Genomic DNA, 27,708 nt, shown 5'->3' with positions numbered 1-27,708 from the left:
TTCACCCAGTGGTGGACTGGTCTATCATGGGGAAAAACTAGTTGCTGATGCATAGGGAACAAACACAGACAAATACGTCTCCTTTGGAAAAACTCTCAGCCTCAGGTCTGAGCTGTATACAGTCATGGTCAGCTCCTCTGCCTAAGGAAGAACAAGAGATAACACCAACGAAGCAGAGAAGTGCAAGGAAATAGTACCTATCATTTCCTACCTACTGATTACAAATGTGAATACAGGAACTGATATTGTAGACAAGTACTACAATGAGAAGAAATACCTAATAGCTAAATACTTTTTCAGTCTTAATATACTCATGCAACTAACATAATCATTTAACCACTTCCCAAAATACCATTTAAAATAATATCAGTATGGTTACATCAGTCAGATTTGGCTATGTCTATAAAAGCCTATAAAAAGCTATTGAGCCCCATCAGCCTTGCTGACCTGGTCTTTTGCTAATGTTTCTTTGCTAAGTGCCCAAGATAGGCTCCCCTTGTAAGAAGAAGCAGGACCAACTATTACCTATGGTTATGTACTTACATAGATAGGTTCTTCTACTACAGATACTTCTGATTTACATTACAGTAAATAAGGCCAGACTTTGGCCACTGTCCCCCTTCTCAAGTCACAGAGAAATGCACTCAAAGCTCCAGAAATAGAGCTTCAGGTGACACAAAGCCACACAACTCCCGTGGCACCAGGGACGCTGGTGCTGGCACTGCCCTGTAACCTCTGTAGCTGTAAGAGGCAAGCAAGGATCACTGAAACACTGCTGGAATTCGGTTGTTTTTCAGCAGATACAAAAGGAATTAAATGACAGGGAGCATGGGGGCGCTGAAGAGATACTGTCCGCACATACTGTTTTAAAGCTGGCCTGGTTTTTCAATTATTATCTTTGCACAGGTCTTGCTAACGCAGTGTTTAGCGGCCGAAGCAGTGCGATATTTTACAGAAGCAATGGAAAAATCAGCAGAGACCTCACCAATATCATATTTGGCTTTCGAACTAGGGACACAGATGTGATACTGCTGTATGCAGAGAAGGAGCCAGAGTTTGTTACCATCAGTATTCACAACTCCAAACTACTCTTCCAGCTGCAAAGCGGCAACAGCTTTTATAAGCTGACCCTCGCTAGTTCACTGCCTGTGAGCGATGGGAAGTGGCATCAGGTGATGGTCTCTATGGTGGAGCCCCTGTCCCAGTTCTCGAGGTGGCACATTGATATAGATAACAAGAAAGACACTGCAACTAGCACAACTGCCACAGGAAGCCTCAACTTTTTAAGAGAAGAGACAGACATCTATGTGGCTGACAAGGCTTTTGACAGTCTGGATGGCCTGCGAGGATGTATGAGCACCATAGAAATCAGTGGCATTTATCTCTCATACTTTGAAAATGCTGCTGTCCACACTAAAAAACCTCAGGAGGAACAATTTCTCAAAATATCTGCAAACCCTGCTCTTACTGGCTGTTTGCAGGTGGATGCCTGCAGCTCAGATCCCTGTATGCACGAGGGGATATGTGAAGACTTCTTCACCTCCTACCGCTGTGTGTGTGCTCAGGGATGGACCGGCACCCACTGCGAGACCAACATCGATGAATGCTTTTCCAACCCCTGCGTTCATGGAAACTGCACGGACAGGATTGCCTCATACGAGTGCATTTGTGAGCCCGGCTACACAGGGTTAAACTGCGAAGAGGACATAGACAACTGCCATGGCCACCAGTGTGCTAACGGGGCCACTTGCATAGACGGGGTTAATGGATATTCGTGCCTGTGTGCTAGCAACTTCACCGGAAAACTTTGCAGGTAATATAAACAAGGCAGGTCACAGAATCACAGAATTGTCTAGGCTGGGAGAGACCTCCGAGATCGTCTAGTCCAACCTCTGACCCATATGACTTTTTCAGGTGTCATCTGAGGGATTACTACACCACTGGTGCTGCCATTTAAATGCACATCTAATAATCTTTCTGTACATTACAGACCTGTATTTTATATGCTATGCATCTATTTACACATTAATTGTGGCTGCAGAATTGACATCTAAAGAATCTGCAGTACAGAAAGCTTTAGAGATCAGTTAGATGTGGATCAGTTGGAAGATGCCTTATATTGGCCCAACATGCTCTATCTTGTATGTTAGATCCCTCTTTTTAGATCTTCTAAGATATCTGGGTGTCACACAGATCCAAGCCACTAACCTAGGCAGAGCACTGCCCCTTTTTTTTGTTTTTCCTAAAAAAACAATGAATCATTAACTTGCCAGAAAATCCTTGAAAAGGCAAACCCCAATTCAGGCGGTTAAGTATGAGTAACACGGCACGCTATGTGAGCCTCAGGCTCCAGCTCCTGCTGTCCGTCCACGGACAGTGCAGCTCTACTCCCGCCCCAGCCCTCCCCTCGCAGCACAGTCAGCGGCCAACCCGCAGCACCAGCCTGCAAACACACAGCCATGGGGTTTCCTCGCCAGGGGGAGAACCAAGGAGGCACTAGGTGTGTGCAGCTCCAGGGCTGGGTGGTCACCTGCAGGTAGAATGTGACACCTACCCCGTTCGCATTGGGCAGTATTTGCCAGTAGGAGCACTGTGCCTTCTGTTCGGAGACTCGCAGTGCTAGGTTCTGCATTCAGACAACAAATCTGCAAGGTAGATCTCAATATTTTCCACTAAAGCAATGGACTAGACTCAAAGGAGAAGGGGAGAAAGCACAAGACATCCAGAAGTGGACAAGGAAAGAGCAAATAACAACTGCCATTGCCTTCTTATTTATCTAGGTACAGAAAATTACCGCATACAGTTTGTGGGAATGAAGACAGAAATCTTACCTGTTTCAATTACGGCAACTGTACTGATCTCAGCGGTGAGCTGGCGTGTGTGTGCCTGCCGGGATTTGCTGGAGAACGGTGAGACGCTTCACTGTGTGGAGCAAATCGTCCAAAAACTGTTCCGGAAGGGTCTAGAGCGTACCATCTACAGGGGAATCACCCTCCTGCAGAAATACAGACAAAGTTGGTTTTCAAATGCAGCAGTTCCTTGCTTCAGTGCCTTTGAGGTCCCCAAAGTATAGCACTTTTACTCAGACAAGAATCACAAATTAATGCAGTGAGGGTCATTCCAATACAGCACCACCAATTCCAGGACAATCCATTATTCCTTAGCCGGCATCTTACACTTTCTTCTACATGCCTGTTCTTCAGATTCCATGCCAATTTTGTATATGGCAAGGAAGAATATTATCTTTTCACGTATGGACACACATAAATGCACATATCCTACTCATACATAAAAATCAGCTACAGTATACTGACACAAGAATATGCAAAGCTGTTTGTTTTTCACACGTATCCACTGTGAATATACAATCTATTCTACAGGGATGGCATGACATGAAATACTTGCTGGTATTGCAGCTTTTTTTTTTTTTTTAGTTTGGTTTTTTACTGAACGCTGAAATAGGAAAACAGAATTATTATTTAAAAGTCAATCTGAGAAGTACTTTTTACACCTTACAGTATAGTCTGAAACAGAAGAGGCCATCATCCTTTCCCACAGAAAAATTTGTGTCATGTAGCAGATTGCCACAATTCACTCTTAAACCCTTGTTTGTCGTCTACAAAAGGCTTGGGAATAGGGAAGCTTGAGGGCCTCAGTGCATCAGGTGCTGTAAAAACATACGAGGACATTGTCCCAGTCATAATATAGCCTGAGGTAACGGCACCTTTCTGCATAGAAAGAAAGGGAATGCAGAACAGAAAATGAATGACTTTCGCTCTTAGACGTTAGCATTACATTTTAGTACAATATCCAAAAATTCAATAGCACCAAGCTATGCTGGCTCTGAAAGCACAAAGCAATTTTCAACAAAAGGTTTTAATTCTCTCAAAACTTATTAATCCATGGACTTTGTGGAAACAGTACAGTAAGCCATAAAGGACGGATGAAATTAAAGTTTCCACCCTCTCAGTGCTCTGTGTGGTTTGCAGACACGTCCGTGCTGTATTGTTTAACTCAGCCAGAAGGTCTGTGTGCCATGCCACAACAGTTAAAAAAAGGTTAAAAAATAAAATAATAGTAATAAAAAAAAAAGAGCATATTCTCAGGCAATTCTTTGGTGTGTATTTTTCTCAGGACTTCGAGGTAGAGGGAAAGTGTTTTTTCCTTCTTCCTTTCCCTGCCAGACAACGTGCTAACTACAGCTTTGGGAATGAGCCTTGCTTACATCCATCCCACTGGCTGGCAATAATCTCTATTTTATGGTTCCCATGATCCTCATATTGAGCAGCAGCCTTGTACCAAGCACACTGCACTATAACTGACTATCACAGCAAGGCATTCTTCTCCAATGTCTAAAATCGACTATTTGTCCTCTTTTCCTCCAGGCTGCTGCAGCATAAACCAGAAGTATTTCTGCGTTTGCAGAAGTTAGTACACCAAATGAGAAAATTTCACCTCAAACACAAGACTTCTTTTTTTCAGAACAACTTCAAATATATCAGTTAATAAGAAAATTCAAAGCAAAACCCTTTGGTATATTTATTGATTAGACTGATAAAGCAGGCGTAGTCCTTTAAGACAATATTTCATCCCTAAGAAAGCCACAGTGTCTTTCCATGTCAATTGATTGGGGATCACAAGCTAACCAAAAAAAAGAAAAAAAGAATAAACTTGATAATATGTGGAAAGGGAAACATGAAAAGATTACTCTTTATTAAAGGAGATATTGCTGTCTCTTGAAAACAGTTTATTCCTTGAATCCAGGCTGGGATTATCAAAATTACCTAATTACCTACTTCAAATCTTCCAGAAGTTGAGCTGAATTCAGGCATCTCATGCCCTGGACTATTTTGTTTTCTAGCAGTTTTCCAGTTTTGCATAGGTTAAGTTCATAGCCATACAGTTTTTACATATTGAATTAATACTTTAATTTCAGCTTTTTGAAGAATGTGAATGTAATTTGTCACTGGAAGAAGTGGTGGAAACTTCTTCATGTATTAATTAAGAAAACCAGCTAAGAGCATTTAATATAAAGAACAGCTCTTCTCTACTGTAACAATTTATTGGGTGGTTATAGATACGATTGAATAAAGCAATTCCTTATAATTTCACACATTCAACTTCAAGGCTAAACATAACTGGAAAAAATAGGAGTGACCAGTAGCATTATTTTAAGAAAAGGAGGTAGGGAATTAAGGGGGAAGCTTTGCCAGAGCAGAAAGGCACCAACTCATTACTTGTTTCCAAAAAATCTCACACACTTTTCATTAATGTTCAATTGGTTGCTTTAAGAAATTGAGAGCTCGGGTTTCCTTTCTCATCAGAATTAACTCAAAAGCATGCAATGATACATATTTAAACTTCTAAAACATTACTCTGCATCTCCTTTACTTACCATTTTCGGTGCCCATGTCCTCGGAGAGACTGGGTAGGAGATTGCGCAGGGCACGTAATGGCATTTCTAATTGAGAAAAAAGCTAGTATTCCTAGAGGCACTCTTGTGAAAAAAAGTATGCGTTTGACTTAGGTCCAAATTACTGATAAGGAAAATGTGCCCTCATCTTGCAGTAACAATGAAAATGGACAAGCAAGCTTTCAGCAGGGCTGTGCTGGATCCAGCTCTAAAATCATACAGCAATGTACATTTCATGTTGCTAAGCACCATTAACCAGGAAATACTCCACAGAAAAGACATTTCCAGCTTATCTATCTGTATTTGAAAATAACCCAGGAAGTTCAAGATTTAAGCATGGCTAATAATAAGCGCATAAACATGTGGAAGTATACTACGTGTTTCAGAAAGAGCACCCTCCCACCAAAAAGCTTCTGAATTAAAAATGTGCCAGTTTTATGCATTTTGTACGTGATTTCAGAGGCTCACTGTTTTCTCTCTTACCTCTAGGTGTGAAAAGGACATTGATGAGTGCAGCTCTGACCCGTGCCTAAACGGGGGCCTCTGCCAGAATTTGCTCAACAAATTCCACTGCCTCTGCGACGTGAACTACGCTGGGGACCGCTGTGAGATCGATGTAAGCGACCTCTCCTTTTTTGTCTCTTTACTCTTGTGGCAGAATCTCTTTCAGCTTCTCTCCTATCTCATTCTGCGAATGGATGATGATCCAGCAGTCGAGTGGGGTGACCAGGAAGACTATTAGCAGCCTTTTAATTCTTGGTTTAGTGCAACAGAAGATGCCTTGACCAGACAGCATAGCAAAGCAATGCAAGCATCTGAATTTTAAAAATCATTTTATATTTTTTGAACTTATGTGAAAGATTCAGTTTTATATAATCATTCTTCAACTTTGGTTGCAACGTGGAAACAAACCTCTTAGGTGACATCATGTTCCTTTTAATATAATATAACAAAGTGAATGATGAGAACTTTGTGGTGCAAATGCTCAGGACCAAGTTCTTGCCTATTTCATGAACCACTTTGGATCTGTGTTAGTGCTTTCACTTCATTTTAGATCAAATGCTAGCAGATCTTAGAAAGTGTCTCGTCCCACCTCCACCCAAGCATTTCACCATGTGCACACGGCCAACATGAGCAGTGGGGCACACGAAGAAGCGATGCACACTAAAGGGAACTAAAGATACACTGATGGTGGCAGTCAAGCCCTGCTGCAATGGGTGGCAAAGATCCACTGCCTTCAGCGTGGCTAATTTTACCATAAAATCTTAATGATGCCACTATCTCTGCATCACATACTATGTTCACTGCTGTTTCTTTGACAGTTTAGTCTCCTACCTGTGAAATCATGTATAGTATTTTTGGCTAATTAGATACTGGTTTGGATTAGCAGTTGGCAACGCACTGAGCCCACTTGTACATCCATTTGGATTACTGCAATCCTACACTGATAACTCCAATCCTGCATCTCTGCTCCAGTAGCCTCTACACCTCCAATGCATTGTAATGAGATAAGCTGCAGCTGTCTCCATCTTCATTTTGATTCCTCTTTCAAGAAAAAGTCACTAAGTACATTAGGTTTTAAAATCATTTGCCTTTTTTTTTTCCAAAGACTACTACAACTTCAGCTAAGTCTATGTAATCCATCAATAGATATGAGTGTCACCAGACAAAAAATCATTCTTTTATTCCTTCTGAGGAAGAAATCAAGGTAGTAGAGTTGATTGGTTGTACATGGATTCTTTAAACAATGAAAATTAGGGACATGAAAATTATGAATACTGAGAGGTTTAGCAAAAATATAAAAACTGTAAAAAATGTAAAATATCTGAATCTGTAGATGCCTTTGGGAGAGTAGACACACTGGCATATATTGTTACGTATAAAAACAGCAGTAAAAAGTGAGTTTTTCTTTTTCTAAACAATGCTTTAACGCAAAAGCCATTCATGAACTGTGCAAACATTTCTTCAGGCATTCATGATCACATTATATTTGTATAGGTTCTGTACTCCTTTTAGTCATTTAAAATAGTGTCCTTGAGTGATGGTGGCAGGTAGCAGAGTTACAGGAAGAACTAACTAATGTTATACAATGAGGTTTTATGACTCCACTGAGTCCTAAATGAGATACTGAGGTTCCTGTTTTGCCACAGCAGGATACAGCAGAAGATACTGCCTGAGAATCAAGCCTCTGCTTTTTATTTCCAACCTTTCCAAAGTGTCCCCAGATTGGTTATTTTTTTCTGAACGCCATTCAGAGCATAATTTCAGCAACACGAGTATTATTAAAAAGATGACTCATATTTTCAGAAAAAAACACACCACATTCTTTTACACATTGGTGGAAAATACCATGATTCATCCCTGTGATGTCACGAATCCCTGTATCAAGGACCTGCCTTAGCATGAAAACTTAAGCACATTTACTTGTAACAATTGTATTACACAAGGATAACTTCTTTGTTATCTTTATCTTAACAGAAAAGTGGTTTAGGTAATTTTACTTTTGATCTCTTATAAAAAAAAAAAGTATTATTCAGCTAAAAGTTCCTTTCCTCACTGTAAGCAAGCAATAAATATGAGATGGGAATGTATTTTCCATCACTGGGGATGAAATTAATGTGTCAGAGTCAAAACCAAAACTGTTTTCTATCAGTTGTAGGGTTTAGTTACCTTTCTTAGTGGGAATGATTTATAACATTTTGAAAAATGTAACACAGAACACAGGCAAAGACAACAAACCAAAACCAAACAGTATTTTGGATTTTTTTTTTTCTTCAATGAAAATACAATTTTGGATAACTGTTTTTTTTTTGGCTGGTTGTTTTTTTTTTCTCTCCAGAAAATAGTAATATGATCAATCTTACAATTTCAGAGGAAAATATATACATTTTTTTAAATGAAATCAATACTTCAGTGTCACGTTTGCATTTTGGTTTGAAATACCAAGGTACAACAAACCAAAATGAAAACATTCCCTTTGTTCTGAGTTAAAATAAAACAATGTATTATGCTGAAAATTTTACTGCAGACCATAGTTATCATTTCATCCTGGCTTAAAATGTTTCTTGGTGTAGTATTATTGAAACAAAAAATTTAGATGGCACCAGAAATAATTTGAAATGAAAACTATCATACCATTTTCAAATGCTAAATAAAAGCAAGGAAATATGAATTCTGAAAATTCTTACGAAGAAAATGATGCTTCTAACCAAAGGTTTCCAAACCGACCTTTTTAAAAAAAATCAAAATAAAAAATCACAAGAATTTTTTTGGTTTTATCTCAAATACCACATAAATAAATTGAGATGTTATGTACAGAGTATGGATAAACTACAGTTAGCAAAAATTTCATCCTGGTATTAACATTGAAGAAATCTAGAAACCAACGCATGTATTAATACAGTATGTCTGACATACTGTGGCTGTAAGCACAGTACGCAAACTAACAAATGTATCTGTATAGAAATTCCAAAACTCTCTTCAACACTAGAAATTTGATGTGAGTGTACATGCTGTATTAAATGTGGGCTTTATATGGATTTAAAGGAATATGGAAGTTACTCATCTAGAATATACTACCTGCAGAGCAGCAGTTCAGTCGTTCAGTCTTTGTCTGCGTGCACACTGCGAAAACGTTCTCCATTCCTGCACTCGAATTCTTTCCTTCCTCGCATGCCGTGTCATCACGAAGCATCTCTCCACTTCAGCTACGCTGCTCCTTTCCTCTCTGTACTTCTGTATGCTCTACTACATTGTGCACGTGTACAGGACTTTCCTACCTTTATGCACAAAATAAACCCCCTGCCTTTGTCTCTCTGTCTGCTCCTCATTTTCTGCTATCGGCTCTGTCCATTTGCATCAGGTGTGCCATGCTTTGCCCACCAGCAGTGGTTCCATCTCCCATTGCTCTCGGGATCGCTGGCAGCACCCAGGGCAGTCGCTCTCCTGGGCAGCCCCCGGTGTCTCGTGCAGCACAGCTGAACAACTCATCAGCCCCAGACCAACAGCTCAGAGAGGAAGGGCTTACAAAGGGCCCACATGGCTCAAAGTGACTCTTACTACTTGGTTCCTCCCTACAATACTTACAAAAAAAAAAATCAATACTTACCAAACCGTTGGGTGTTAGAAGGTCTCTGTTAGCATTCCGACAGCGACAGGTCATCCTTTCCCTTTGAGTTGTCACAGCCCGTGCACAGATCTCCAGTGGAGAACAGACTTCACAGGTCTAGTTTAAAAGGTTAAGGGAAAAAAAAAAAAAAAGAAATTCCAGATTAATTAAAATAACGTTATCAACAATATTGTTTAAAAGAATGGTAAGTTTAGGCTGTTTCAAAGAAAAAAGTTTTAGAAACAAATAATAGTTGAAATAGTGAAAAAATAGTTGGATGAATAAGGATGCTAAGCACTAGTTTTTGTGTGATTTTTGGATGATAACTCCTACTTCTGACCCTTAAAATCCAGGTTCTGAGGGACCCTCCTCTGCAGCTGCTCTAATGCAATTCAGGCTCTGCCAGCAGCACCCTATCACAGTTTTAGCTACAAAGAGCCCATGTGTTTGTGAATTTGAAAGTATCCTCAATGCTGAATGTTATTTGAATTCTCTTAATCTCAGTTCATTTAATTTTTAAGAAACTAGATCCCAGAATCAGTTTACTAAATGCATGTGACTACAGTATGTTGGTGAAACTAAAAATAGCAAAAAAAATCTGTTTCAGACTCACAGTGATTAAACAAGGTTTCTTTTTCTTCATTGCAAATATTTTTCCTGGCCTAACACCCACAGGTTCAGCTGGGAGGGCACTCTACTTGTATATCAGCTTTTAGCACTTGAACTGGAATTTTTATAACTTGATTCAGTGATTTTCTCTAAAAATGACAAAACCTTTGGTTGCAATGAAAAATTCTTCACAATTTCTACCTCAAAAACTGTAGGCTATATAGTAGCCTAAAAAAATAGCCACAGAAACAAACAAACAAAAAACCTCCAGCAAGTGTTCACTCTGTGATAGCTGGACAACTATTACCTGAAGTACACCTCCAGAGAATAAAAAAAAAATGCAGAATTTGGTTGTTCCTTTTACTTTGTGTTTCAAGAGTGCCCTAAGGCCCCATTAGGCTCCAGAGCCCACTCTGCCCGTGCTGTGCATAGCAAAAGGCAACCGTGGTCCCCGCGCTGACTGGCAAACAGCTCAGGCTGTGCTTTGAAACGGTTTCTCGAGCGTTATCATCAGCTACACCTTCGGGACAGCACTTCCTCACAAAGCATACCCTCTCCTATTGTACACGTGAATATACATGAAACTTGAAAGTGGTGGTGGATTTCACGCCCCGGAATTAAAGTTCTGCTTAAGGTAGCTAATGCTGTGCTCTCTGATGTGCACGGCTGTTGCTTTCATACCTGCTTCCAGCTGGTACCATCCGGTCCTCCTGGGCACAAGGACAAGCATCATGCACTGGAGGTTACGATTCACATTTAGTGTCATTAAAAATACACCGATAAGCATGTAAGATTTGTTCAATATTGAATCTAAATTCAGTAAAACTCTCTCAGGCTTCCATAGCACAGGCACATGGAATTTTGATTGAATATGCGCTACAGCGATTAGCTAATGTATTCATTAACTGCAAGGGTTAGTAATATGAACGTAGCAAATGATACTTAATTACAATAATTAATGCCTGGTGCTTCATGAATAATGCATTCCCTATTTACATATTCATACTTTTGAGGCTATTAATGCATAATGATCATTTAACTAAAAGATGTGGACAACAGGAATGTAACGATGACACCCAGTCTCACTACAGCTTTACTTGTTTGTCTTGCTCTTGTACACATCTGTCTTGCTAGTATACAAAAAGATGGAAAGTGTTTTCTTTTCAAGAACTATAGAGCAATGCAGTGACAAATACAGCCATGCTGGTTACTTTTCACATTGCATCAGTTCTAAGCCAGTATTTTCATCAGTTTATGTCCTGAGGTTACAAAAATGTAGAATTTTATATTCTTTGAAACAAAACAAACAAAATATTTCACCTTCTCTTTCCAGCAGAGAACTTTTCAAATTTTAGGAGATGGAGTGCAAGAGAAGTATTTATGTTCTACTTCTTCAAATGTGAGAAATAGAAACAAAAAATCCCAAAGGAGAAATCTACACATTTGTGTAAAAGTATTTGGTGAAACAACTTTTTTCTCCTTGTGATCATCGTAGGTTTGATCCTGTCCTGGATTTTCTTTCCTACTGCAGATGTTTAGGGCATTTCCATACTTCAGAGTTTGTTCATTTGTGAAACAAGGGTAGTAATACTGTCAACACCTTTAATCTGAACACATGATTCTGCTGTAGACGGCTCTCATTTATGCTCCAACACACAGATTTCAGACTCTGGGATATGAGATAAGCTGATAGGCCTTCCTAACTGGAAGAAGGTCCAAAGAGCCACAGAAAGTCAGAAACAGAACACAGATTATTATTTTTTAAAACATATTTAAATACAGTTATGTTAAGGCAATGTAATTGTTTTTCTTCTTAGCCTAAGTTTAAATGCTCAATGTTGGCAACACTAAGAGAGTACTAAGCAGCAGCCAGCCCCGGGAGTGTAGTAAAATGATGAAGTAAAGCTGGGTAAGTCAACCAAAACTGAGAAGTGCTACTGCCCTGACTTAAGACAAGCCACCCACCTGCTGTTCCTCCTCAGCACCTGCTGCAGAGCTGGGGGTTCCCTGGCTCACTGAAAAGCTCATCCCAGCTGTTGTACCCTGCAGGGAGCAAACAGAGGGTCTTGCCATACGTGCAGCTCAGCTCCAGGCTCCCCCGGAGCGCCATCCTGGACATCCGGTGACCCCCAGCAGCAAGGTGGAAGAAGGCGACGGAGCACTGGGCTGAGGGCTTAGCAAACGAGCATGTGTATCTGCTGTGTGCCTTTTGTCTTCTCTGGTGCTCTTGCAGCCTACTGAGAAAGGCTAATATATACATAAAATATTTCAAAATAAGGACTACTTTTCTGAAAATCACATTATGCGTAGCTAACTCCATCGCATTTGAGGTCCTTACCTCTCAATAAAATAACCTAATGAAATTGGAGATGCCTAAAACCACTCTTGTTTACGTGTCCCAAAGTCCTACTGAAGCCAGTGATACGTGAGGACCAAAGCACAGAGGACTGAACCCTTGTTCAAAATGGATGCTCTCATCCTCCGGCGACCATAGCAGCACATCCAGCCCCTGGCACACTCCTGCTCTCTGTCTGTCCAAGCTGGGAGCAAACCACGGGGTAGGAGAACAGCCAGGGAGCAGAATTCCCCTCTTACCTGTCAGCTTTCCTGATGCTTCTCAGCTCTAGACTGGAGCAGGCTGCTGGTTCCATCAGGTGGTGGCTGCAGGCACGAGGGGCCTTCTCCAGTACTGCGGGGTTACTCCCTGCTGTGCCTCACTTACAGAAAAGCTCCGGCACGCCAGCTCTGGAGAAAAACACAGGCAGTACAGGTAAACTCATTGCAGTCTGATGACAGGTTATTGAAATAATATTAGTTTGTGACAGAAGTAAGCTTTTCATATTTTTATTAGCCTAGCAGGGTCAGTGCAACTGAGCGGGGAAAAAGCTGGAATTTATTTGTTTTCATGTCATTCGCATGGCTGTAGATCACCCATCATGGCAGACTCTTTACCGTTGATGGTATGAGCGGAGAGAACCCAGTTTTATTCCTGTGCCAGGTCAAATGCACAGTAAGAAGAAACATCTTTAGATTTGTAAAATGAGCAGTTCTGCTCTGGAAGTCATTGCAAATGTCACAATGCTGTTTTTACAATTGTTTCTCAGAGCAGAACAGCCCCTTAATATCCTTTGCTATTTTTCTATTAGTCTGTATTCAGAACACAGGATTTAACTAAATTTTCTAAAACGATATTGTAAGAAACATACTTAATATGTGTCATAACATAAGGTACAAAAACATTAGGATGCAAAGACAGTAAGGTTATCTGATGCATCTTAGCTGGAAAAGACAAGAGAGCTCCTCATAAGGCCAGGATTACTGCACGCACCAGTGAAAAGCAGTTGAATATTTAATGTGCATGGTAAATATGAGCAGAAAAGGGAGCCCAGATGACATATGACAGCATAACACTCTGCAGTATAGGAAGAATCAGCTCAAGTAGGGTATTCACATAACACATTTAGTATTCAGACTAACACATTTTGTCTGTACACCATCCTTACGTTGCAATGGCATTGTTTTCCTTTTTCTCACCTTCTGATGTTTTCCCTGTAGACTCACATTCACATCACATGGGCATTTACTTCAGTCATTGCTCACTTTATAACACATTCGTGCACTCCATGCCTGCATTGTTCAGATACTAAATTTTACGTGTTTTTTCTCATGTGGTTCGTGAGAATTAATGTTCTTTTTTTCTTTTATCTATTTCTTCTGGCTTCCAATAATGAAGCAGCTTAGCAACAAGGGCATACTGGAAGTGGCTTTAAAACAATTAAATATAAAAACAGATTTTATATATATATTTTTAAAGCAGGAACAAATACCCCAAGAGCAGGCAGTAGTCACCTATGGGCTATTTTACACAATAAGATGCTTTATATTGCTAGGCAAATTGGCCAAACACTGACTGAAATCAGACCATAAATCTGTTTTAATTCCATGAATCCCAAAATAGCACAGCTGACCAAAAGTTTTTAAAGAAGAGAAAAATCCATCCTCACCTTCAAGCTGAAAAATATAGCCTGACTTTTCCCTGAATGCTTTTGAAATGAAAAAGAAACTGGGCAGAAGTCAAAGAGCTTATGATGGAAAAGAAAACTTACTCATACTGAGTTCATGATGGCAGAAACCTCTTGGGATTGGATATTCGTTCTCTTCACTAAAATTAACAGAATTGAAATGTGTGCAAGGCACTACATGAAATTTATTACCGGATTACAAGTTGACTTCAGAGGAAGTATGTTCACCACCATTACAATTAGGAAGACCAGAATATACCTGCATCTAAGACATATTTATATATAAAGGATGCCAGCTAAAGAATAAATAGGGACATTTTTCAGGTACAAGACATTAAATGCTTTAAAAAAAAAAAAAATCTATCTCCTTTTGTTTAGGTTCCTAAATGGGAACCATGGTCCTCGTCTCCAACCACTACTTTATATAGACAGTGGTAGTCCTGTAGTCATCAATACTATCTATATGCTAGCTCAGCATAACAAATACTTTTGGTAGAATGTTTTTAATGCCTCAGAAACTAATCATATGCTTATAATTACTATCAAATGTTCTAGATATTATGATGCTTCCAGATAAAGCAGGGGTGGCATGTTCATCTGCCTATGTATCTCTTGGTGCGCTGCCTGTGAAGTATGTTCTTGTGCAGAGTACTTCTCAGTTCTTGTTATGAAACTGCATTCCTAAAAGTGTCTGAAAAAATATTTGCACACTTGACTAGGCTTCTAGAATATTTGTCCACTAAAAAGCAATAAAACAAATCCTTGTTCTTGAGGACTTTAAAAATATTTGGGTTTCAAATGATCAGAAACACTTACCTGTTTTGATCCAGAGTCACTTACATAAGAGACAGAGCTTGTTACTTAAATATCTGAGATTCTTTGTACCAAACTGTGCAGCAAAAACAGCAGTCCTCAAATTTATTCAAACACTATTTGGTAAAATAGATTATTCTCAAGAACACCAATATGATATTGCTGTAATTCAGTGCAAAGAACAGAAGACTCAGCAGCTGTGTCCTTTACAAACCTTTGTAATTATTTAGCTTAAGCAGATTTTTCACTGCTGCAGACAGCTTTGGTTATTGGTAGACCCTGTGAAATGCTACAGTAGGGATTTTGGAGATTCTCAAGCATGTAAGCAGTCTGGAGTCTACTGTATCTATTAGTGAAATGAAAATATAAACTAACCGTTATTTGTATAACCTGCTATGAAGCAATACTCTCTGAAATGGTGGACTTCTCTACATGGAAATAGCATGGAAATATTTCCATTCAGTACCCAGCTACCTCCACTCCTCTGGAGAAACATTCAGGCCTGATGCACTCACTGGCCAGAGCACATCTAGCCTGGACCCAGCACCCTGGAACAACGTATTTCAGCTTGAGAAACTTTTGAGTTGAAAATCCCTAGCTCATGATAACATTTTTCATCCTCTCCCCAAATCACTGATATATTAAAAAAAAAAAAAATAAAAAAAAAAAAGGACACAGAAGTATTCTTCCAAAAGAAAATGCTGATGTGTTGTGGTTTAACCCGGCTGGCAGCTAAACACCACACAGCCGTTCGCTCACCCTCCCCCCTCCCTCTCTGGGATGCGGGAGAGAAACGGGAAAGTGAAGCCTGTGAGTTGAGATAAAGACAGTTTATTAAGACAGGAATATAATAATAACAATAATAATAATAATAGTGATAATGGTAATAGTATTAACAATAATAATGTGTAAGAAAACAAGTGATGCACAATGCAATTGCTCACCACCCGCTGACCGATGCCCAGCCTATCCCCGAGCAGCCGGCCCCCCACCCCGGCCAGCCACCCCTATATATTGTTTAGCATGACGCCAGATGGTATGGAATACCCCTTTGGCCAGTTTGGGTCAGCTGTCCTGGGTCTGTCCCCTCCCAGCTCCTGCTGCACCCCCAGCCTGCTCGCTGGCAGGACAGAGCGAGAAGCCGAAAAGTCCTTGGCCTGGTGTAAACACTGCTCTGCAACAATTAAAACATCAGCATGTTATCAGCGCTCTTCTCATCCTAATCCAAAACATAGCACCCTACCAGCTACTAGGAGGAAAATTAACTCTGTCCTAACTGGAACCAGGGCATAACGTATGACACTTCTGCCAAAATTATATACAACTTGCTTGATTTCGCAGCTCACAGGTATCTCCAATTCTGATGACTGTTGCATTCTCAAGGAAGAAGGAATTTAAGTGACCTGAGCTCTCCATACAGATATGTTTCAACCCATGGCCCACACCAAGAACCACACGGTTCTTACTTGCCTTGTCCTGTTGGCCATGGCTCTCCACACTCAGCCCTTTTGTGCCTTATTCAGCTCCTGGCTATATGGCTCTTTATAAGTAAAAAGATCATTTTAAATGGGAAAAAAAGTTAACTGAAGTTGGAGCCATTAAGAAAACATCTATAATTACTAGAAATCCTCTACAGCAGACTGAAGTGCTACCTTTCTTGTTCTGGAATCTGTCCTTAAGTTTACAACGTGTACTGAATAGTGAAATAATAGGGAGAAAATACTAGCGTTGAGATGAGGATCCCATAAGCACTGTATGAGAAAGATAACCAATTGCCTGTTTGGCAATTGCTTTTCTCAGGTAAAATATATTTTTAAAATAAGATTACTGTATTATCTTTTTATAGCTGCTCAGCATTATTAAATTTAACTTAGTTTCAGCATCCTGGCCCTCATAAACTATGAATTGTAGTTAAAAGATTAACTAATTCTATACCATTAAACTGCAAATGAGAAAGAATTTGACACCCATTTTATCTGAGTATAGATTAAATTACAACAGATTTTATTCAAGCAATATTTTAACATGGAAAGGTAACTTCACTGTTTGAATAAAGCACGTAAAAATCATTCCCTTAAGATGGTTGCTTGAGTACTTAACAGGCTTCTTATTGGCATTCATCACAATGTTTAGGAATGGACTCCTGAGTATCCCATTTATACAAACTGCTGGTTATTCTAACACTCAAGACAAAACCAATAACCTCTATAAGCAAGCTGTACTTAAGTCTGAGGAAGTCCTTAGTTTAATTCTACAATTGTAGCTTGCTAGCTGTCAGATGTCTTTTGTTTATATCTGAGCATGGATAATTCCCTGCCTTAAAATAAAAATATTGGAGCATTCAGAACAAACTCAGGTGTATAAGGATGGACAGTGGCACCTGCTCTGTCCCTGCTGCCTGAGGAACTGAAAATAGCCACGTGCTGACTCAAAAGAAACGTGTCATCATTGCTTTGAAGCAGTTACAGATAACAAGAGAGATCAAGCCCAAACCTTTCAGTTTCTCTGAGTATTTCAAGTCTCAGCAAGACCCTTCAGCTCTCCACAATATCTCCCCAGGGTGCGGAGCTGAGCCCGCAGGCAGCAGCACAGGGAGTGAGGGCCTGACTGGCCCCCCTGGGAAGGAGCAACGACTCAGTGCTTGGACAACAGATAAGAGGTCAGCTCACGTGGAAATGGGAGTTTAGACTTGGTTCAGCCTCTAAACCCATAATATATACTTATGAATTATTTACTACCAGTGCAAGTGCAATGTGCTTGCAGTTTAAGCAACAGAGAATGTCATACGCCCCTCCAAAAAGAAATCTTATATAGGAAAAATGCCTGCTCTGCAACAGCTCTATGATATCCATTATATGGTCTATCAAACTTAATTCTTCTTGCTCATGACTTCTTGCCTCCATGTTGTAGCAGCTGTACAAGCACCAAGCAAATGACAGACTGCCAAAGATGGAGGCTGGGGATAAGTGCTAAGCGAGGCCTCCCTAGATCTCGTTCTTGATGGGCGCGTTAGAGCCAGGGCAGGGTGAGACGGCCCTGGTACAACTACTACAGCAAGGGGCTGTTGCACTGGTCATAGCGTGTGGCAGGTAAAGGTGGTTTTGGACCTGACTCTACAGACTGTACAAAATGCTTACTTTCAGCCAGTATTGAGGAGCCCACAGATCCAAAATAATCAGCTGGCTAGAAACAGAGCTGAGTTGCACTCACACTCAAAATGACTTGCCTTGGAGGAGCAGAGATAAATTCATTTAGCTGAGCCAGCAGGTATTTTTTGGTCTAAGAAGTATGAACTTCAAGAAAACCTTCTGAAAGTGTAGGAAGTCTTAAAAGACAGACATTGACAAGGCCCCCATTACTTCCTAGAGTGTTAGAGTAAATCTCTCTGATCTGAACTCCAATGTATTTTCTGTTAGTTATCTTTAGGTGGCAGTAAGGTAAAAGCATGGAGTAGAAAGTTAAGAGTAATCTGATGTATTTCTTGAGACCTTTTTCTCATGTACTGTGCTGGCTATAACATGTAAAGAGACTTCATAAACCACTTGCGTCTTCAGCAAATATCAAAAAAAAAAACAACAATTATTAGATTTGGCTTTATCCTACCCAAATCCTGTTCAAATGCAAGCCTGTTGAATGCTGACACTATTAGTAAAATGGCTGGATATTACACTAGGTGTGCAGTAATTGATCCAAGAATCCCCAAGAGCAGAGTTAAGGTTCTTGGGTAGAGACAGACTCATACACTCCCATCAACAAGATGGAAGTACACTGAAAAGAAAAAAAAAAAGCTACAAGAAGCAGCAAGTTGACTGACAAATCCAACATCTGAATCAAGATAAAAATAGGGTTCCAAGGAGTAGTTGTTGATGTAGACGTCTATAGATTTTTATAAGAATTTAATTTACACTTTCCCAGTGTGCATCCCTTACAAAGTCTTTCTTGAATCTAAAATATAATGATGATAGTTCTCTGTAATCAGCGTTCTACTAGAGAAGCAAACAAACAAACAAAAAACCACCCTAGTAGGATAAAAACATACTCCAAATTTTTATCTAGGAATATAATTAGCTAAGTAATGTGACAGTGTCATGTAACATGCTAAGGCAAGTATTATATAGCCAATAAAGGTCTAACTTATACCATTAATATTTACAGTTGGAAGCAGGAGATGGCTGCAATCTAAGTGCTGCACCAGCAAAGGCTCGCTGTTGACTTGATACCTTGTTGTCTGACAGTGTGAAACAGTCAAGTAGCTACTTACTTCATCACCACTTGACAGCATAATATTAATTCTAGGTAGCAACACATGGCTGTTTTGCAAAAGCTTAGCACCAAATCATAGAATCATAGAATGGCTCATGTTGGAAGGGACCTTAAAGATCATCTCTTTCCACCATCCCCCCCTCCGCCGCCATGGGCAGGGATACTACAAATAGGACAACGAATTTCGTAGAACGTCTTGGAGATTGTAGGCTTAGTTGCTTCACAGAGTAGGGATGGATAGTATTTGGCAATTATGGACTAGAACAGGAATCCTAATTCTGTTTCTGCTTTACCGTACACTACTGCCCCGCCTGTTTACTGCCCCCCCAGCTTACTGCTGATCTCAAAGGTCTGATTTCAGAAATAAAAGATCATCTACCACTAACTTTGCTCTTTGAAGAAGAGATCTTTTACCTCAGCTGCTGTGAGCTGCAAATTGGAGTTCTGAGCAACCAGTTCGGTGCCCTCAGTTCAGATTCTGCAAATCCATTAAAGTTAGCTGATAGCTATTGATAACACAGAGCACAACTGAATCATGCATAGTGAAAACAATGTGCATCGATACATATTGGGGTGGAGAAGCAATGTCCAGGTATTCACTTAAATTGGGTTTGTGCTGCCAGACTGAAAATACCTAAGCAAAATATTTTGTAATGTTACTTAATACAGAAGAAAAAAAAAAAAAGAGAGAGAGAGAATCTAGAATCAAAGAGAAAGAGAGAAAAAACATGCAAATTTCAGAAAATCGTAAGTTTTCATTAGCAATGGGCTAGTTCCACTCTTGGCATAGCTGCTGATAGTATATGTTGTCATTTCCTGCCCTGTTCTCTTACCCAGACACTGTCATTCTCATCAGCCCCATCTTCAATGTTACAATATCATCCTTCACATGCCGGTCTGCTCCACACCTACACAATCAATGAAGAAAACCACTGTGAAATTTGTTCCTCTTTCTCATCATTTCACTTCATCCATTCTGTCTGCTGAATCTCTCTTCACCTCTTTTCTTCAGGAACTGTCCTGCCCTCATCTTCAGCACTGAAGCATCTTCTCCTATTCTTCTCCTCCTGCTTTTGGGTTTAACCTACTGACCTCCTCCACCTACTTCACTCTCCTATGACAACAGACACAGATGTCCTCAAAAGGCCACTACTGTGCATTCTTCTAAAACCCTTTTCAGGAGTAATTTTTACTGTGGCAACTATGTGGATGCAGTAAACTCAAACCAGCTAGATGCCAGACTGACAGAAAGTTACTGTTTTCAGCAATAGTCTTTTGATTTTAAATATTATCCATTCCTTCCTGTGAGAAGCTTGCCTGGCAAGGCTTTAATCCATCACCAAGATTTATTCATATAGAATCTGCTGTCTCAAAGCTGTAATGCAAATATCCCCTACATAGAAACAACACCCGATGTACTGCTCTGTTGCCATGTACAAAAATAATTATATATGATACCCCAAAGCATTTACCAAGCTGGAAAGGGATGTTGCACCCCAGAGACTGACACCTTTACTAAAACACTGTCATACTATTTGTCTAGTCTGCGATTTCGCAGCTATGGGACAAACTCCTCAGCATGATTTACCTGGATTTAAACCAGCTATAGATTTTCTCTCTTACCCTTTCAAATTGCAGCAGATGGTTAAGTTTCTACACCAGAGGCTGTCAATAGAATTTTAAAAGGCATCTCATAACAACACATTGGAGCTGCACATTTAATCTGTGCCGCACCAGCAAGATGATCTTAAAAAGAGCTGGAGCACTCTTACAAAAATTAGTACTGGCAGTTGCTGCAGAAATGCTATCAAGGAGTTTTCAGAAAGCTCGCAGCTTAACGACAGCTTACCTCCCAAACTGCCAGCCAAATCATTTCTCTGTGTGTAACCAACACTCAGCTGCCTGGGAGAAAAGGCATTTAATACTCTGTTCTGCAAGACGCTGATCCACCAAAATATGTAATGGAGATTTTAAGGCACTACTTAGGCACTTAAGGGTTTTCTTGAGTCCATGGCTCAGCTCACCAAGTATACTACTGAAAAAAGAAGTATTATTTCTTCTACCTAAGGCAGACCATTCCAGACCTATTAAATACCATCATTATTTTTGACTGTGACACTTCCATTAAATAGTTAATATACACCAGGCATCAATACTCCAAGTATTAAAAACATAATAATTATCGTATATAGTCTGTTCGTTAGAGATGAGTTCATAAAAGTAGGCTTTTGAGTTTGAAAGCTACATCTAAAAAGCTAATATTGTAAATAGAAGGCTACCTAAGATCAAGGCCAATGTGGATAACACCCTTGCTTTAACCAAAGGCTGCTCTGGAATTAGCTGGAACATTTTGGAGAGCCACCTACCGCCTTTACTTTCCAATTTCTTGCTCCACTATAAAACAAACTGTAGAACAAACTTCCTCGCTACCTTCTGAAGTGTCACAACAGTGAGACTTCACATGACAGGAGGGAGGCTGTCAGAATTTCTTACAATGAACTTAAATCCTTGCAAGCCCAGCTAAATCATAAATATCCATTGTTTCTGACTTCTTCATTTTCTCACAGGGCACTAAAGATGTAATTCTTCCGTGATAAAACAGATTGCATTTTTCTAATTTATAACTGGTCAATCCAGATGATCAATTTATAGCTGCTAAAATGAATTCTCTCTATATTTCTGCTTTGATTTCATGAAGAATTGTCAGACAACTAAAAGTTGACATTTTCCAGGAAGGAATTCACTCAAACTGTCATATTGCAATGAAGACAAACTATTCAAACTATATTTTTTAAACAAATGTATACTAGATGAAGTTTTTGTTTTGTTTTAAGAAAACATTCAGACCAAAAAAAAAAAAGGTTACTTACCTACGAACATTCTTCTTCAAGGTATGCTGTCTATACTGTGGCTGTTCTCCACATATCAAAGTGGTTTTGTCTTCAGCAATGTCCGTGCCGCTACAAACAAGCCATGGGGGGGTCTCATTCAGGTACTCCAGCAATGGGATTGCCTCTTCCTGCGGATGGCAGGAAGATATCTCAGAGGCTGATGGAAGAAACAACAATGGCAATCAATGAAAATTCAAGACTATTTACAACTCTATATGCAGTACAGATAGATTTTCAGAGGACTAAAGAGAGAGGTGTGGGATGACAGGACAGCCTCCTCTCAAGGGACATGGTGTCAGAGGGAGAAGATTCCTCTCTTTTTTATCTAAAAAATAAGTTGTCATTTCCAATTGCCAGGGCGGGGTTTGTCTCAACTGGACATGAATCTGCTCTGTTTAAGAGTCCTAAATAGTTCAAAAGTGGTTCAAATCTGCAGCCTAACAACTCGGTCACACAGCTCCTGGAACCTGGTGGCTGGTGTTTAGCACAGGCTGAGCAGCTACATTTTACAGATGGTGCAAGGCAGAGCAGTAGGTGCTTGGTTGTGAAGGTAGAAAAAAAATCATGTGCCACTCATTTAAAGTACTTATATTGGAACAAAGTCAGTCGATAGATTTATGGCCACTTTGCTGCTGTTGAAAATAAACTGTAGTCCCACAAGCTGGGGTTATCAGTGCATCTCATTAGAACTGATTTGCGTATTACTTACTGAATTTCTTCTAGAACCACTGGGATTCTTACTTGAAATCAACTTTTAATGGGATAATTTGCTGATAAGATGGTTATAAATCCTCAATGAAATAAACTCAGCATATCTATGGGCCTTCTAATCATGCTAACGGCTTTTCTTTGGCTGCTCATTATTATCCCTATATGCCCCCAAACCTTTCAAAGTAATTCTGACGTGGATTAGTACCACTCAAGCCAATCATCCCTCATTACTTTAGCAAATGGTTTTGATTTGGGAGCAGTAAATCTGGATGGCATGGATCAGACTTTCTTACCGGGAATGAAGTGATAACCTCGTGAGTGGTGTCAGGACTCCAGATCTGGGGACTTCACCAGCGAAAGCTCTAGTGCACACGAGCAGCTGCAGAAATCCCAGAAAGCACCGCACATGACAGAGAAGGGAATTCTCCAGGGCTGGGCAATTCCTGTATTTTAAAGCTTATGTTGATGTCTCTGTCTTGCAAAGCATCCAGAATCCAGCATGTTTCTATGTGAGTGCTGAAATGAAGGATGATTAAATCTTAATGCCCAGCAATAGAGGCATGCATCTGCTTTCAGAGCGTGTTATGCCACTGCTTTCACATCCTAAAGACTGTGGCCCAAGCCATGCTTCCCATGCAAAGCTCATACGCAGGTAGCAGTGTCCCGAGCAGCTCATGCTACTTCTCTCTCACGCATGCAGCAATCGCTGCTCCGGCACCACAGCTCTCTCCTCTCTGGCTCCGGCTCAGCACTTGGTGTCTGGGGCCGTAATTCTCATCCCCCGTACTGACATAAAGCAGGATTAGATCAGCTAAGTCATGCTGATGTAAAACACACAAGAGGAAGAGGCCCTCTGTATTTTGCCGGGTCCTTTGTGCTGTTCCACTTGACTTTGACATTTGGCACACATGGAAACATTCATAGATAGCAAATCTCTAATGTTCTCCTCATAAAATAACTGTTTGGAAGACATCTTGTTTAAAGATAACCGTACATATAGGAGACTGCTATATGCTACCTCGTGACCTGGGCATTCATGACCCAAACTGTTCATCTACAGAGCAAATCAAGGAACCAAGGCTGAACAGTTAGTCTACAACCAAATGAAATAACCAAATGAAAAGAAAAACTTCTATTCATAATTTTATCTAAATATTTGAAATATTTTTTACTTAACAGTCTAAAAACTTAAAAAAGAATCAACTTTAAAATAAAATCAAAAGTGAAAAGTCGAAAGACCTTGTTTCAAAAAAAAATTTAAATCCTGCATTTACTTCTGTCTTTGCAGATAAAACTATTCACTACATGAAAATTTAGTTCAAAAATATTTTCCTATTACTAATTTTTATTTTTTATTCTAATTTTGCCCAAATAAGTTTGGGCAATATAACCAAATAACCTTGCTCTGGCTGACATCCAAAGACACGTAAATAGAACATGGTATGTAAAACATCTTAGAGAGAAGCAGTTTGACCTTCTAATTTTAGCCAACTTCATTTTGTTTGTATTACCATGACACACGACATCATCTCGCCATCAGCACCCATTACCAGTAAAGATACAGCTTTTAACAACAGCTACTGTGTTTTAGGGGCAGGGGAACTCTCACAACTGGTCCCATACTGGTTACCTTCTAGCAAGGCTTGTAGGTTCATTCAGGGCAGAAGAGCCCTCAGGTGGTCTTGTTTTGGCAGCAATATGCCTCTGAAAATACTGCTCAATGCTTTTTTCTCTTTGGGATCACCAGTTACGATTAGTTCAGTATCATCACCACCAAATACTGTGAGGAAAAGACACGGAGATGATCAGAGGCAGAACTTTTCTGATGCTTTTTCCAGACCAGCCAGTTCATTTTCCAAATTAATTGAACTGTTCAGCCATCAGTTACAAAAGAAGCAGTTGATTTTGATGGGACCAGACTGCAGAGCCTTCTGGCAATTCTGATTTCAATTCACTGCTTCTGCTAAGGGGGCTACCTACATCATAAAACTTGGGCAGTGATCTGTGGGCTGATGAAGCAAGGGACAGTACTAGGGACAGCAGGTTTTTTGGGTTAATAGGAAATTCACCCAAATGAATGCATAAAGACCAGTTTTTTCATATTTAGAAATTAGAAGCGATATAAAAGCAGAATTAAAGTTAGACTGCGTATCATCTGATCATGGGGAAAAAAAAGAAAAAAGAGCTCAATTGACTTTAATCAGTGAGGTAACTTATTTTTTTTAAACTTACTGGCTCAAGAGGAAGTATTTTGTCCAACCCAGATACAGGCAATATGTGCAATTTTCAGTATTTTTTGAAGTTCAGGTCACTGGTAGACCAAACCAAATGCAATGATCTTCTCTCACCATAAATGTTATTAAACAAAAATCAGAATTGCAGCAAAATGTCTAGTGGATTGCTGCAATGTGCTATGAATAAGGTTTCTCTAATAGGCAGCTACTGGGAAAAAAAATCCGTTTATAAAGATTTCAACCTGAGAATGAGGTTTAGATATTTGATTGCATTTTAACAATTTACAGTTGTTTTTTCTCCCTAACTCCTCTGCATTAAACTTACCCTTAAGAAAGTGCAATTTGAAAGATATCATTAAAAGAATGTCTCCATAGTTATAGACACACTTACAGCAGAAATTAAAAAAGTATGGACAAGAAAATGGAAAAATAATTTCAGAAAGTTCACATATTGAATACAACATAATACCATCCATCAGCTTATGGTAGTACGTTTCTTTCACCACCATCAGGTTCAACCCCAGGATGAGAGTTGGCCTAAACTATCTTGTTCCTCAATTTCCCAGAGCAGAAAATGAAAATAATAAACAGCTTTTGAGAACAAAAATTGCATTAAAAATTTGCAGTCCTTCTGAGACATCAGGTCCTTCCATAGACTCTCGTTGAGTCTAAGAGTGCAGAGAAAAACTCAGATCTCAAACATATCTGTAACACATCTCCAGATGAAATGACCTTCCCAATCCTACAATTTAAAAGACCAACATGTTTCATGTCACCTTATTTTAGGGTTGAACTCATATGGCCTGTCACTTGCACTGAATTATTTCTATTGGAAAAAAAATGCTTTTAAAAATCATAGGAATCATACACAGGCATCAAAGACAGAGGAAAATAATACCCCAGCACGTTATGCATCCCCTAGAGAGAATGCCTGAGACCAACTTGCTTTTATTGTTATAGCAGGACCTTTTACATCAGCATGGAGGTGCAGAGAAAAAAGAGGCAGGATTGTTTTTATCATTCTTTCCCTGGCACTGTCAACCTGAGCAGTGTGAGTCCAAGCATGGCACACAGGGCATTGCCACAGCAACAACACACTGGATCCATTGCTGAATGCACAGTCATTCTCAGAGCCATAATTGCACTTCCTTAGAAATGACGAGTAAGCAGGTCACTAAAATATCCTGTAACATGCAGTACCTAACTGGGAAACCTAGCTTTGACCTGCTATTTTCCATTTCAAAATATTTTGGGATTTGAAAGTTCACCCTCGAGCACACACTCATCTATGGCAGTTCAGCTGCCACTCGTAATATAAATCAAAAAATGATGGATGGCAGAATCTGCCCAGAAGTTCAGTTCCTTCCAGGGTCATTCTGTCCGCAGTGACTACTTTTCCGCTGCATCCACATCACTTCATCGGCTACCCTCACAACATTTAAAAAAAAACCTTAAATACAAAAAACACATATGTAGATGTGTCTAAAACATTCAACTACTCTAAAATTTCCCTGGTCTAAAGCTTCTTAACTGGCAGATTTGTTTATGCGCACTGTGCCTTCTGACATTATCACGTTTTCCACTGCTGCATGAAAACAGAAAGAAAGTCAAAGCATCCTTACATTCATCCCATACTGTACTGGTTGTGTTTCTATAGATTAAGCTGCAAAGCTTATGTGTAGAAGAAGAGATGGATGAGTATTTTAAAGCATTTATGAGATATACTGATACTCATTTCTCACTGAATAGATGTCAGATATGTTCATGTGCAGTCTCTATGCTTATTTCATGCAAACATGCTGGTAAAAAAAAATACTGGCAGGAATTTCTGTAGAATAGTTACAAATATTTACAGTAAGCAAATTTTCTATATGCAAGTATTCACGGAAACTTGACTTCTCCAGCAAGAGAAACACAAATGTGACTGACTATATAGCCAGTCAAAATAGCTCGCGTTTGACTCACAGTAGCAAAGACTAGCAATAACATGTTCACAACAAAATTAAAGAAAATGAATTATTATTAAAGTGATTAAGCAAATAATTGCTGAATTACCACTACAGTCCAAGAAGCATTAGCTGACAGACTATTTTCAAGCAGAAAGGAAGTTGCCAAATTAAAAGGGTCATTACATGAAATTCATCCAGCTCTGCCTTGTGTGTTAATACCCAGCAGTGAGTGTGCAATTTTCTAAAGAGTCCAATGAACAAACTCTGGAGGGGGCAATTTACTTCTCTTCCAAAATAATGGTGCTTCAGCAGTACGCCCTTTCTGCAAAGTCCTGTCCATAGAAGGATTTTTTGTTTTCCTTCCATGGTAGCTCAAGTGTATCTCTGTATTCTCTTGACATAAATTATATTGCAATTATTTCAATCCTTCCAGTTGACAACTGACTTGATCTCGAACGTATTCACCTCCATTGGCTCAGTAATGCTGGCCTTGTTATTGATCCTCTTCTTGGCAGTTGTGGTTTCAGTCATTGCTGCCAATAAACGGGCGACACAAGGGACCTACAGCCCCAGCCGGCAGGAGAAGGAGGGCTCCCGCGTAGAGATGTGGAATATGGTGCAGCCACCGCCGATGGAAAGACTGATTTAGAGGAAGGCTCTCCTCCATCCTGGAAGACGGCTGAATGGGGACAGTA

The 27,708-nt window shown here is 39.8% G+C and overlaps 1 protein-coding gene and 1 long non-coding RNA gene across 5 annotated transcripts in view; one reads left to right on the top strand and one right to left on the bottom strand.

Moving 5' to 3' along the window:
- The window catches only part of CRB1 (crumbs cell polarity complex component 1), a 100,813-nt gene extending 73,105 nt beyond the window's left edge, over positions 1–27,708 (top strand). For 2 of the 3 annotated variants that reach the window (XM_048067135.2, XM_048067136.2), the window contains exons 9-12: positions 907–1,813; positions 2,781–2,909; positions 5,903–6,029; positions 27,447–27,662. In XM_048067135.2, the coding sequence (XP_047923092.2) occupies positions 907–1,813; positions 2,781–2,909; positions 5,903–6,029; positions 27,447–27,662 (1,379 nt within the window). Of the gene's footprint in view, positions 1–906; positions 1,814–2,780; positions 2,910–5,902; positions 6,030–27,446 lie in introns of all 3 variants that reach the window. The other variant, XM_048067137.2, reaches the window with a different exon arrangement.
- Positions 1,805–27,507, bottom strand: LOC125183162 (uncharacterized). 2 transcript variants are annotated; one of them, XR_010833176.1, is made up of 6 exons: positions 22,099–27,507; positions 20,062–20,136; positions 12,726–12,875; positions 12,096–12,173; positions 9,522–9,638; positions 1,805–2,995 (listed from the first exon to the last, which is right to left on the bottom strand). It is a non-coding gene; the product is annotated as an uncharacterized lncRNA (long non-coding RNA). The 2 variants fall into 2 exon arrangements; XR_010833175.1 differs by having other exon boundaries at positions 20,062–27,507.

Source organism: Anser cygnoides, chromosome 8 (genome assembly GCF_040182565.1).
Source record: "Anser cygnoides isolate HZ-2024a breed goose chromosome 8, Taihu_goose_T2T_genome, whole genome shotgun sequence".
Taxonomy (NCBI): domain Eukaryota; kingdom Metazoa; phylum Chordata; class Aves; order Anseriformes; family Anatidae; genus Anser; species Anser cygnoides.
The sequence above is the reverse complement of the archived record's forward strand: the minus strand, read 5'-3'. Positions and strand labels throughout refer to the sequence as shown.